General features: G+C 40.2%; 1 protein-coding gene across 1 annotated transcript in view; it reads left to right on the top strand.

Annotated features, from left to right (window-relative positions):
• Nucleotides 1–1,797, top strand: part of LOC105984570 (zinc finger protein 396-like) — a 6,776-nt gene extending 4,979 nt beyond the window's left edge. The window contains 1 exon segment of the mRNA XM_013014801.1: nt 1,466–1,797. Coding sequence (XP_012870255.1) covers nt 1,466–1,797 — 332 coding nt within the window.
• Nucleotides 1,798–12,038: the final 10,241 nt, after the last annotated feature.

A 12,038-nucleotide genomic window follows, 5' to 3' on the forward strand; every position in this document is an offset into this window, starting at 1 on the left:
TTCTTCTTCTTCTTCTTCTTCTTCTTCTTCTTCTTCTTCTTCTTCTTCTTCTTCTTCTTCTTCTTCTTCTTCTTCTTCTTCTCCTTCTCCTTCTCCTTCTCCTTCTCCTTCTCCTTCTCCTTCTCCTTCTCCTTCTCCTTCTCCTTCTCCATCTTCTTCTGTTAGTTGTGGGGCTTGAAATCTCAGCTTATATGTTGTCCTTGTGCTCTTCAGCTCAAGGTGAGCCACAGCATCACTTCCAGTTTTCTAGTGGTTTATTGGAGATAAGAGCTTCATGGACTTTCCTGCCTGGGCTGGCTTTGAACTGCAGTCCTCAGATCTCAGCTTCCTGAGTAGCTAGGATTACAGGCGTGAGCCACCGGCGCCTAACTATAGCCACTTCTGTTAAATTATCACCATGAGAATTTCTAAAGTCCTTCAATTAAGACGCAAACTTAGTTGCCATAGTCACCTGTGAATGAGTGGTTGTACAGGAGTACCAGGCACACCTGAGTTGGAAGGCATTCTGCCCCCAAGCCAGATTTGAGTGACGACAGCCCATCCACAGCCACAGCCTCTTTTTCATAACACTAAATGTAATACAAAAATAGTACAGGGGGGGGGGGCTGGGAAGGTGGCTCAGTGGTAGAGCGCTTGCTTTTCATGCCTGAGGCATGAAGGCCGGAAGTGGCGCTGTAGCTCAAGTGGTGGAGCACTAGCCTTGAGCTGAAGAGCTGAGGGACAGCGCCCAGGCCCAGAGTTCAGGCCCCATGACCGGACCCAAAAAAAAAAATAGTACAGGGAACTTAGCCACCCGGCCAGCGCTATAAATACGTACATAAACATTTCTCATAGATGAGTGTCCTGTGTAGCCCTGAGCTGAGGTGCCAATTATCTAGACTATAATCTTCCCTGTTTTGTCTGAAGTTTATGTTTTTATTTTCCAAGTTCTTTTTTAACCTTGCCTTTCTTTAGCTCAATCCTTTGCTTGATTGTCGATTCCCTTATCAGTACGTTTTTATTTTATTGTTTTTCTTTTGCTAATGTATTGCTCGTGTTTGACTCCTCTCCTTCCATTTGCTTCTCTATTTCAATAATTCTTCATCTTTTAGGTCTTTTCTTTTTTTCCAGAGTTTCACTAGTGTCTGGCCTATCCTTTCACCCATACTCACACTCTGTCTTTCTCTGATTGAACTCAGGTTCTCAAGCTGCTTGTGCAATTGCTCTGCCAGTTGGACCATGCCCCCAATCCAGCTTTGAATCTTTCTAGTTGATGCCTCCTCAGTATATAAATCTTTTCTTTTGACTATCATCTCAGCATCTTACACTCTTCATCTTCCATTCTGCAATGTTGTTTTACAAACAGGCTAGCTAATATTCCAGACAGACAGACAGACAGTTATAATCTGTTCTGAACTGGTCTATTCTCCTTTCTTTTTGATCAGAGAACTGATGATGACATGTGCTCTTATATTTATTGTTTCAGATGAAGACACCAAAACTATAAATGAGAAATCTGCTTCAAGGAAGAAAACTTTCTCAGGTGTGGACCTGCATTGTGATGTTTCTAGCACATTTCCAATGAATGCTTCCCCAAGTTTCACATCTACAGGAACCTGGGAGCAAGATGGCAGGTTTGAAAGAAGACAGGGAAACCCCTCTCGAAGAAAACAACACAAGTGTGATGAATGTGGAAAAATCTTTAGTCAGAGCTCATCCCTTATTTTACATCAGAGAATCCACAGTGGGGAGAAGCCGTATGCGTGTGACCAGTGGGCGAAAGCTTTCAGCCAAAGCGCCATTCTGATTCAGCATTGAAGAACTCACACTGGGGAGAAGCCCTTTAAGTGTCATGAATGAGGCAAAGCCTTTAGTCAGAGCTCCAATCTTTTCCGACATCGAAAAAGACACAGGAGAGAAAAAGTCCCATCAGTGTGTCATGAGGGAATCAAAGCACATACTCAGAGCTTTCACAGGATAAGAAAAGACAAGGTATAGTCACTGTTAGGATAGACTAATGGTTTTAGTAATTACCAGTTTCCAGGGTCATAAAAGCCATGGGAGAGAATTACAAAGTAGTTCATGCTAATATTTGCTTTTCTGCTTACAAGTGTAGAGTCAATTTCAGGGGTTTAAGATTCCAAAGCCTAATTCACTTTTTTCATCCTTAAGCAACACTATTTTAGATATTTGTCCTTTTTAGCCAAGTACACTTTTCCTCGTTGAGAAGGAATATGTGCACTATTCAGCACAGAAATATCCTCCCCTATTTCATAACTTGAGCACTAGCATTATAAAGACCAAAGATTAAATCTTTTTTCATTTTTATTCTTAAATAATTTTTATTGAGACTAAATGATTAAATAAGTTTCACAAATTTCACAGTATTGTGGGATAGTGATACTTAGTTAAAGTCACAAACATATTTTAACCTTCACAAAGCAAATTTTCATTATCGTGGCCTGTAAAGTTTGTGAATTCTATAAGCTTTGACAATACAACTATTTCTTTTTTTAGTATATATTTTTATTGTAAAGATACTGTACAGAGGGGTTATAGTTACATGAGTAAGGTAATGACTCCATTTCCTATCGAGCATTGTTACCTCCTCTTTTGTTTTTTCCCTACCATCCCTTCCCTCCCCACCTCCCCAACTCTTCCCCGCACCAAGTTGTAAAGTTCGTTTTCAACATAGTGTCTTGTACATCCCATTGTTACAGTGGGTCAGCCTGTGTCCTTAATATCACCATTTTTTCCATATCATATATACATTTCTTTTCTTTTGCTTAGTGTCAGCTGTTCCCGCTTTCCCTTTCATTCCCTCCCTCCCAACGCTGCCCTTGAGTTGCTTAGTTCATTTTCATCAATGTCCAGTGCAGCTGATGGGCCCCTCTGTTGTATATTTTCCCCTGTTTCCCTCTGATTCTGTGCCCTCCTCCTAACTTCCCTCAGATGGGCATATTTATATACCATATATGAGGTCAAGAAAACAGAGTCATTTAGAAGTGATACAACAAGGGCTGGGAAGATGGCTCAGTGGTGGAGTGCTTGCCTTGCATGCCTGAGGCCCTGGGTTCGATTCCTCAGCACCACATAAGAAGAAAAAGCTGGAAGTGGCACTATGGCTCAAGTGGTAGAGTGCTAGCCTTGAGCTGAAGAGCTGAGGGACAGCACCCAGGCCCAGAGTTCAGGCTCCACGACCGACAAAAAAAAGAAAAAAAAAAGAAATGATACAACAAATTAAGTAGAGGCCATTTGTTTCTTGAGTCCTGTTTGCTTTGTTTTATCTTCTTGCATTTTGAGTTTAACATCCACATATCAGGGAGACCACATGCCATTTGTCTCTCTGCTCTTGGCTTACCTTGCTCAAAATGACTTTTTTCTAGTTCCATCCATTTCCCTGTGAATGCCATTATTTTGTCCTTTCTAATGGCTGCATAATATTCCATTGCATATAGGTACCACAGTTTTTGGATCCATTCATCTGTAGTGGGGCATCTGGGTTGTTTCCATATCTTGGTTATTGTAAACAGTGAACAATGAACATAGAAGTTCATGTGTCCTTGTTTCCTGGTTCCTGTTGCTCAGGGTAGATGCCTAGGAGTGGTATGGCTGGGTCATGGTGGGGGGTGTCAATATTTGGCTTTTTGAGGTATCTCCAGAATGTTTTCCAAAGTGGTTGTATTTGTGTACATTCCCACCAGCAGTGCAATAGGGTTCCTCTTTCTTCACATCCCCACCAACATTTGTCATTGGCAGAATTTAGGATATGGGCCATTCTGACTGGAATAAGGTGGTATCTCAAGGTTGTTTTTATTTGCATTTCCTTTATGATCAGGGATGAGGAACATTTCCTCAGGTGTTTCTTTGCCATCTTTATCTCTTCTTCTGAGAAGTCTCTCTTAGTTCCCTCCCTATTTAATGATTGGTTTGTTAGATTTGGGAGGGATTAGTTTCTTGAGTTCCCTATATATAATGGATATTAGGCCTTTGACTGATATATTGCTGGTAAATATTTTTTCCCAATTGGTTGGCTATTTCTACTTTGATAGCTATGTCTTTAACTGTACAGAAACTTTTTAGTTGAGTCTCTCTTCAATTTGCTCTGACCCTAAAACTCTGTTCAGGAAGTTCCTCTCTGTGCCTATAAGTTCAAGTGTCTCTCCTCCTCTGTCCTGCAGTAGTTTCAGAGTTTCAGGTTTGATGTTAAGGCCTTTAATCCATTTTGAGTTGATGTTAGTGCATGGTGACAAGCTGGGGTCCTTTGCATGTGGCCACCCAGTTTTCCTAGCACCAGTAGTTGAAGAGGCTGTGTGTCTTCCACTGTATGTCTTTTGCTCCCTTCTCAAATATCAGCTGACTGGAGGTATGTGATTTTATTTCTGGATCTTCAAATCTGTTCCATTGGTCTTCAGTTTATTTTTGTCTTTGTTATTATGGCTATATGATAGAGCTTGAAATCTGGTATCATGATGCCTCCTGCATTGTTTCTTTTGCTTAGAATTGCGTTGGCTATTCTATGTCTTTTGTTGTTCCATATGAATTTTTGGATTGTTTTCTCTATTTCAGTAAAGAATGTCATTGGGCATGATCTTGTATTTAAAGAATCCCATGGACTCCACTCCCAAATTATTCAGGCTGAGCCAAAACTTTGGCAAAGTAACAGGTTATAAAATTAACCCTCAAAAATCAATGGCTTTTCTGTATCCCAACAATGAGAAAAGCAACTCCATTCGTAATAGCCCCACAAAAAATAAAATACCTAGGAATTAACCAAAGAAGTGAAGGACCTCTATGATGAAAACTTTAAAAACCTGAAAAAGGAAACCAAAACAGAACTTAGACAGTGGCAAAACCTCCCATGCTCCTGGATTGGAAGGATCAACATAGTGAAAATGGTGATACTTCCCAAGGCTATCTACAAGTTCAATATTCCAACCTCATTCTTCAAGGAAATAGAAGAGGCAATCCAAAAAATTCATATGGAACAATAAAAGACCCCAAACAGCAAAAACAATCCTTAACAGAAAGAACACTGCTGGAGGAATATCAATACCAAATTTCAAACTCTACTACAAAACCATAGTAATCAAAACAGCTTGGTACTGGCACAAGAACAGACCTCAGGACCAATGGAATAGAACTGAAAACCCAGAAATGAACCTACAGACCTATAGCCATCTAATCTTCGATAAGGGAGCTAAAACAATAGAATGGAAGAAAGACAACCTCTTTAGTAAATGGTGCTGGCAAAATTGGTTAACTACATGTAGAAAACTTAAGCTAGATCCTTATATATCACCCTGCACCAGAATCAACTCCAAATGGAGCAAAGACCTTGAAGTCAAAGCAGACACTCTGAAAACATTACAGGATGGAATAGGAGAAACCCTAGGTCTCCTTGGCTCAGGCCGAAATTTTTTGAATAGAGACCCGGAAACACAACAAATCAAAGAAAGGTTGGACAAATGGGATTGCATAAAGTTGCAGAGCTTCTGCAGGGCAAATGACATAGCTAGCAAGATCAATAGAAAGCCCACAGATTGGGAGAAGATCTTTACTAGCCATACAACAGACAAGGGTCTCATATCTAAAATATACTTGGAACTCAAAAAATTAAACCCCCCAACAACAAATCCTCAAAGAAACAACTGCCCAATAAATAAGTGGGCGAAAGACTTAAAGAGAAACTTCTCTGAAGAGGAAAGAAGGATGGCCAATTGACACATGAAGAAATGCTCAACATCCCTAGCCATAAAAGAAATGCAAATCAAAACAACATTGAGATACCACCTCACCCCAGTTAGAATGGCTATAATAAAGAACTCTAATAACAACAGATGCTGGAGGGGATGTGGACAGAAGGGAACCTTACTGCATTGTTGGTGGAAGTGTAAACTTGTTCAACCACTTTGGAAAGCAGTGTGGAGGTTCCTCAAAAGACTCCACATAGAGCTCTCCTATGACCCAGCAATCCCACTTTTGGGCATTTACCCAAATGATCACAAACAAGACCATACTAAAGCTACCAGCACAACAATGTTTATTGCAGCATTATTTACCATAGCTAAGATATGGAACCAACCCAGATGCCCCTCAGTAGATGAATGGATCAAGAAAATGTGGTATATATACACAATGGAATTCTATGCCTCCATCAGAAAGAATGACATTGCCCCATTTGTTAGGAAATGGAAAAACTTGGAAAAAATTATATTAAGTGAAGTAAATCAGGCCCAAAGAAATAAAGGCACCATGGTTTCCCTTATTTGCAATAACTAGTATATGTCTGAGACAAGCAGAAAAGGTCAGATAAGTTGATGTTAGGCAAAATGAACCCCAAGATAAATATGCAAATGTTTTTTCTTTCATGTGTTTGTTTCTACATATTTATAAGATGACTTCTTTGTTGCTTTTCATGTCCTTCCCCCACGATATAACCCCTGCTTTCACTGTATATGATGTTGGTATAATTTGTGGAGAGGAAGGGAAAAAACAAATTATTTAAATAGGGATACAGGTGGACCCATTGCAACAACAAGATGTACAAGTCCTTATGTTGAAAAATGAACTTTACAACTTTGGCAGGGGTGAGGTGGGGAGGGAGCTGGGGTGTGGGGAGGAGTTGGGAAGGGATAGGAAGGGGAAACAAATGCTTGATAAGAAATGTACTCATCTTGCCCATGTAATTGTAACTCCTCCGTACACTATTTTCACAATAAAAAATCATTTAAAAAAAAAGGAATGTCATTGGGATTTTCATGGGAATTGCATTGCATTTGTATATCATTTTTGGCAGTATGGCCATTTTCACAATATTGATTCTGCCTATCCAAGAACATGGAAGGTCTTTCTTTTCCTGGTGTCTTCTTTGATTTCTTTCTTTAGGCTTTTATAGTTTTCATAAATAGGTCCCTTACATCTTTGGTTAGGTTAATTCCCAAATACTTTTTTGAAGCTATTGTGAATGGAGTTGTTACCCTGTTTTCCCTTTCTGCTTGTACATTGTTGGTGTGCAGAAAGGCAACTGATTTTTGTGGGTTAATTTTGTATCCCGCTACTTTGCCAAAGTGGTTCGTTCATAAGTTCTAGGAGTTTGGGAGTGGAGTTTTTTGGGGGTTGTTAAGGTATGATATCATATCATCTGCAAATAGGGCTGGTTTCATTTCTTCCTTCCCTATGTGGATCCCTTTACTGTCCTTTTCTTGCTTTATTACTCTGGCTAAGGATTCCAGAACTATATTGAAGAGGAGAATTATATTGAAGAGGAGTGGACAGAGTGGGCATCCTGCTTTGTTCCTGAATTTAGGAGAATTGGTTGTCGTTTTTCCCTGGTTAGTATAATATTGGATATTGGTCTGTCGTATATAGCTTTTATTGTTTTAAGGAATGTCCTTCTATTCCTATTTTCTCCAAAGCTTTTATCATGAATAGGTGTTGTATTTTATCAAAAGCCTTTTCCGCATCAATGGAGATAATGTGCTTCTTGACATTGGATCTGTTGATGTGATGGATTACATTAATTGATTTACATATGTTAAATCATCCCTGCATCTCTGGGATGAAGCCTATTTGATCATAGTGTATGATTTTTTATATATTTCTGGATTCTGTTGGCTAAAATTTTATTGAGGAGCTTTGCATCTGTGTTCATCAAAGTGATTGGTCTATAGCTCTCTTTTGTTGGATCTTTGCCTGGTTTGGGGATGAGTGTAATATTGGTTTCATAACATGAGTTTGGGATTTCTACCTCTGCTTCTGTCTCATGGAGGAGCTTGAGGAGTACGGTTATCAGTTCCTCTATAGAATTCCATAGTGAATCCATCTGGTCCTGGGCTTTTCCTTATTGGAAGACTTCTGATTGCTTCCTCTATCTCATTGTAAGTTATTGGCTTATTTAATTGATTTATTTCTTCTTGGTTCACTTTGGGCAATTTTTATTTCTCTAAAAATTCATCCATTTCTGCTAGGCTTTCCTTCTTTAGTAAGCATAGATTCTGGGAATAGTTCTTTATGATTGTTTGGATGTCTTGGATGTTTGTTGTAATTTATCCTGTGGCATTCCTGGTCTTATTGATTTGGGTCTCCTCTCTTCTTTTTTTAGTTAATCTTGCCAGAGGTCCATAATTTTTTTTCAAAAAAAACACCCCAGCCTTTTAATTAATTTTTATTTATAGTTTTCTTAGTCTCTATCTTGTTAATTTCAGCTCATATTTTGTTCATTTTTTTCTTGCTTTTCTAGCAGTTCTAGTTGTACCATGAAATTATTTACTTGGTCTGTCTATTTTCTTGATGTGTGTACTGAGAGCAATAAATTTGTCCCTCAGGACTGCTTTGGCTATGTCCCACAGATTTCTTTGTGATGGTATTCATTTTCATTGAATTGTAGGAACTTTTTGATTTCTTCCTTAATTTCTTCTGTGTCCCAGGTGTTCCTTGGAAGTGTGCTGTTCAATTTCCATGTATTTGATTAATTTCTATGGTATGCTTTGTTATTGAGAACTAGCTGATTCCATTATGGTAGGATAGAAAACAAGGGATTGTATCGATCCTCTTGTATTTGCTTAAATTCTTTGTGTGAGCTATGATATGACCTATTTTGGAGAAACTTCCATGGGCTGCTGAGAAGAATGTGTCCTGGGATGTTGTTGGGTATAAAACTCTGTAGATGTCTATTAAGTCCTTTTGAGATATGGTATCATTTAATTAAGAGACTTCTTTGCTAATCCTCTGGTTGGTAGACCTGTCCTTTGGTGAGAGTAGAGTATTAAAGTCTCCTACCAATATTGTATTGGGGCCTATTTTTTTCTGTAAGTCTGAAAGTATTTGCTTAATACATTTGGGTGCTACAATGTTTGGAGAGTATAAATTGATAATGGTGATATCCTCTTCTTGGATTATTCCCTGTATTAATATGTAGTGTCCTTCTTTGTCTTTTTGTATTGATTTTAATGAAAAGTTTATTCTGTCATTTTCTTGCTTTCCTAAGTTTTTCTTTCCTTTCCTCCTGTGTTTACTAAGTTGGTCTCCTAGTGATATCAGTCTGATGTGGATACTTAATCTTGATTGTTTTCTTAATATTGTATTCCACCTCTTAATATTCTTTGTAGTGCTTGCTTATTATTTATGGATTCATTTAGTTTTTCTTTACTATTAAAAATTTTAGTTTCTCCATTGAATGTGAATGCTAGCTTTGCTACATATACCAGTCTAGGTTAGCAGTTATTGGTTCTCAGGGCTTGGATGGTTCTTTTCCAGGCTTTCCTTGCTTTCAGTGTGTGTGAGAGAGATCTGCAGTGATTCTGATTTTTTCCCCATTGTAGTATAGCTCCTTTTTTGCTTTTGCTGTATATAAGATCATTTCTTTGTTACTCAAATCTAGCATTTTTACTGTGATTTGCTTAAAAGTGTTCCTCCTGGGATCCTGTTTGCTAGGTGTTCTGTATGCTTCTGTTATGTAGGTGGGATTTTCTCTTTTAAGATTGGGGAATATTTCAGTGATAATTTTATTGAGTAAGTGTTGCATCCCTCTATTCTGGTGTTCCTTTGTCAATCGCAATTATACAAACGTTAAATTTCTTGGCATTGTCTGCCTGTTCTTGGACTTCCCTTTGGTATATTTTGATTGTTTTTTCAATGTCTGTGACATTTTTCTCCAGTTACTGCATTTTGTCTTCACTACCTGACATTCTATTTTCCATTTCACTCTATTAACTATGGTTTCCATTTGTGGTTTGCATGGAGGAAATTGAACCATTTATGATTTCATTTCTGATCCATTTCTCGCTTTAATTCTTGGGTCATTGACTATTAACTCTTTTTTTTTTGTCAGTCGTGGGGCTTGAACTCTGGGCCTGGGCACTGTCCCTCAGCTCTTCAGCTCAAGGCTAGCGCTCTACCACTTGAGCTACAGCACCACTTCTGGTTTTCTGGTGGTTTTATTTGGAGATAGGAGTCTCACGGTCTCTCCTGCCCAGGCTGGCTTTGAACCGCGATCCTCAGATCTCAGCCTCCTGAGTAGCTAGGATTACAGGCGTGAGCCACCAGCGCCCGGTGCCTATTAACTCTTGAATGTAGCATTTGTCTTCCATTTCTTTTTTGCTTTCACTGTAGTTCTTCCCTGGGTGGCTGCTGGCCTTGTGGGATGTTTTATTGTCTTGGTTGTTGATGAATCTAGCAATTTTTCACTGTGATTTTTGCATGAGGATGCAGGGATTATCAGAGTCAAATCTTGAACTCTGACTGTTTTGGTCAAGAGGTGGCTGCCTTCACTTGGTTCTGGGTTGGTTCCTCAGTTAGTTGTTGAAGCCTGCTCTCAGCCCTAGGCTGGCTGAGAAGGACTTTGCCCAGTCTCAGTTCTGTTGCGGGGAGGGGCCAACCTCCAGTTGCTAGTCTGACCCATGTAGGGCTCACTTTTGATTCTGGTGGGCAGACACACTCTACCCTCTTCCGAGGTGTGTGCACAGTTTCTGACTTCAGTCAGGGACAGGTGTTTAGGCAGCTTGGGTTCCCTCCTGGGACACACAAGTAGGGCTCATTCAGCCACCTGCTGGAGCCACAGGCAGTTCCCAACTTCAGCCAAGGATCAGCAGCCTAGGCTGCTCATGTTTCCTCCCAGGGGTGCTCTTGGAAGAACCTGGTGAGCTGGATGTATTCCACCGGTTGCTGGAGCCCACAGTTCCTGACTTCATCCAGGGAACAGCCTAATCTGCCCGATCTCCTGACTGGTGCACACATGTGTGGCTTGTTTCACAGGCTGTTGGAGCCGGCAAGTGCAGTTCCCAACTTCAGCCAGGAACCCAGCAAAGGCCACTTGGATTCCTGCCTGGGGGGACTCCCAGGTTGGGCTCTTTCCACTACCAGCTATTGTAGTCAGCTCGTAATTCCCAGCTTCAGCCAGGGACCGGTAACCTAGGTTGCTTGAGTTCCTTCCCAAGGGGACTCTGGGCCAAATGTGGTGGGCTGGGTATACTGCACTGGCTGCTGGAGCCTGCATGCAGATCCTGTTTTCAGCCAGGTACCTTGGATTTAATCTGCTCAGACTCCCTCCTTGGCACACAGGTGGGGCACACAGGTGGGGCTTCTTCTGCCACTGGCTGCTGGAGCCTGAACACAGTTCCCAACTTCAGACACAGAGATTAAATCGTTTTAAGAAAATTCTCTATTTTATCTTCTGAAAATAGCATATAGGAGGCCCAAAAGAATATGTGCAATATAACATAGTCATTGTAAGGAGGTGAGTGAACAAAGGGGCTTAAACTGTAGGCCTAAACAGTATTGCCAGGACTAAATAATTTCCTATGTTGTAAAAAAAAAAATCCTTACAATTAAGATGACTTCTAAAAGTCTTTAAGGCATAGCCTGAACAAAAGGAATATTCTCATAACAAACACGGCAGTTCTACTGATATTTACAAAAGGTTGATGATCATTTTAATATAACGAAGAGAAAGAGATGAGGAACCAGATTAGCATAAACATTAGCAAATACAGTGTATAACTAAGAAGTGTACAAGGTTGTGTGGAAAAGGAAGCCCTAACCACCTCCAACACTCCTTCAATGATGTGTCCTTTATGTTGCATTAACAAGCTATAAATCTAACTGAGACATCACAAGTCAAACATTTCACGATTAGTAAAATAGGTTTCTAGAAGTGCCATTATGGAATGAGTCCCCAGATTTTCATGAAAAATACAGTAGTCACTTACAAACCATTGTTGAGCCTAAGGTAGTTATGTTTTAAGACCTTGTAGAGAGCTGAGTGCAGCTGCACCTTAAAGATGGCGCCGTTTTCCGCCCTCCGCCTTCCCGATGGTGAGCGCTCTCTGTGGTAAACAACTCCTTATTTGGCTAAGGCATAGAATCTGGCTTGCTTCCAAGTACCTGGACCTATTGATGGCTCCCACGTGGCATATCAGGGTTGGTTACCCAGCGGGTACTTAAGGTTGTGTGGGATTCTCCACGGGGTCAGAAGAATGCTCAAAGGTCCTGAATAAACTGCTGAGAGAAGAGCTCGGTGTTGCGTCTTTCTTGCTGGTCGAGACGGACGGGACGCGACA

This window comes from Dipodomys ordii, unplaced genomic scaffold (genome assembly GCF_000151885.1).
Source record: "Dipodomys ordii isolate 6190 unplaced genomic scaffold, Dord_2.0 Scaffold25, whole genome shotgun sequence".
NCBI classification, from domain to species: Eukaryota; Metazoa; Chordata; class Mammalia; order Rodentia; family Heteromyidae; genus Dipodomys; species Dipodomys ordii.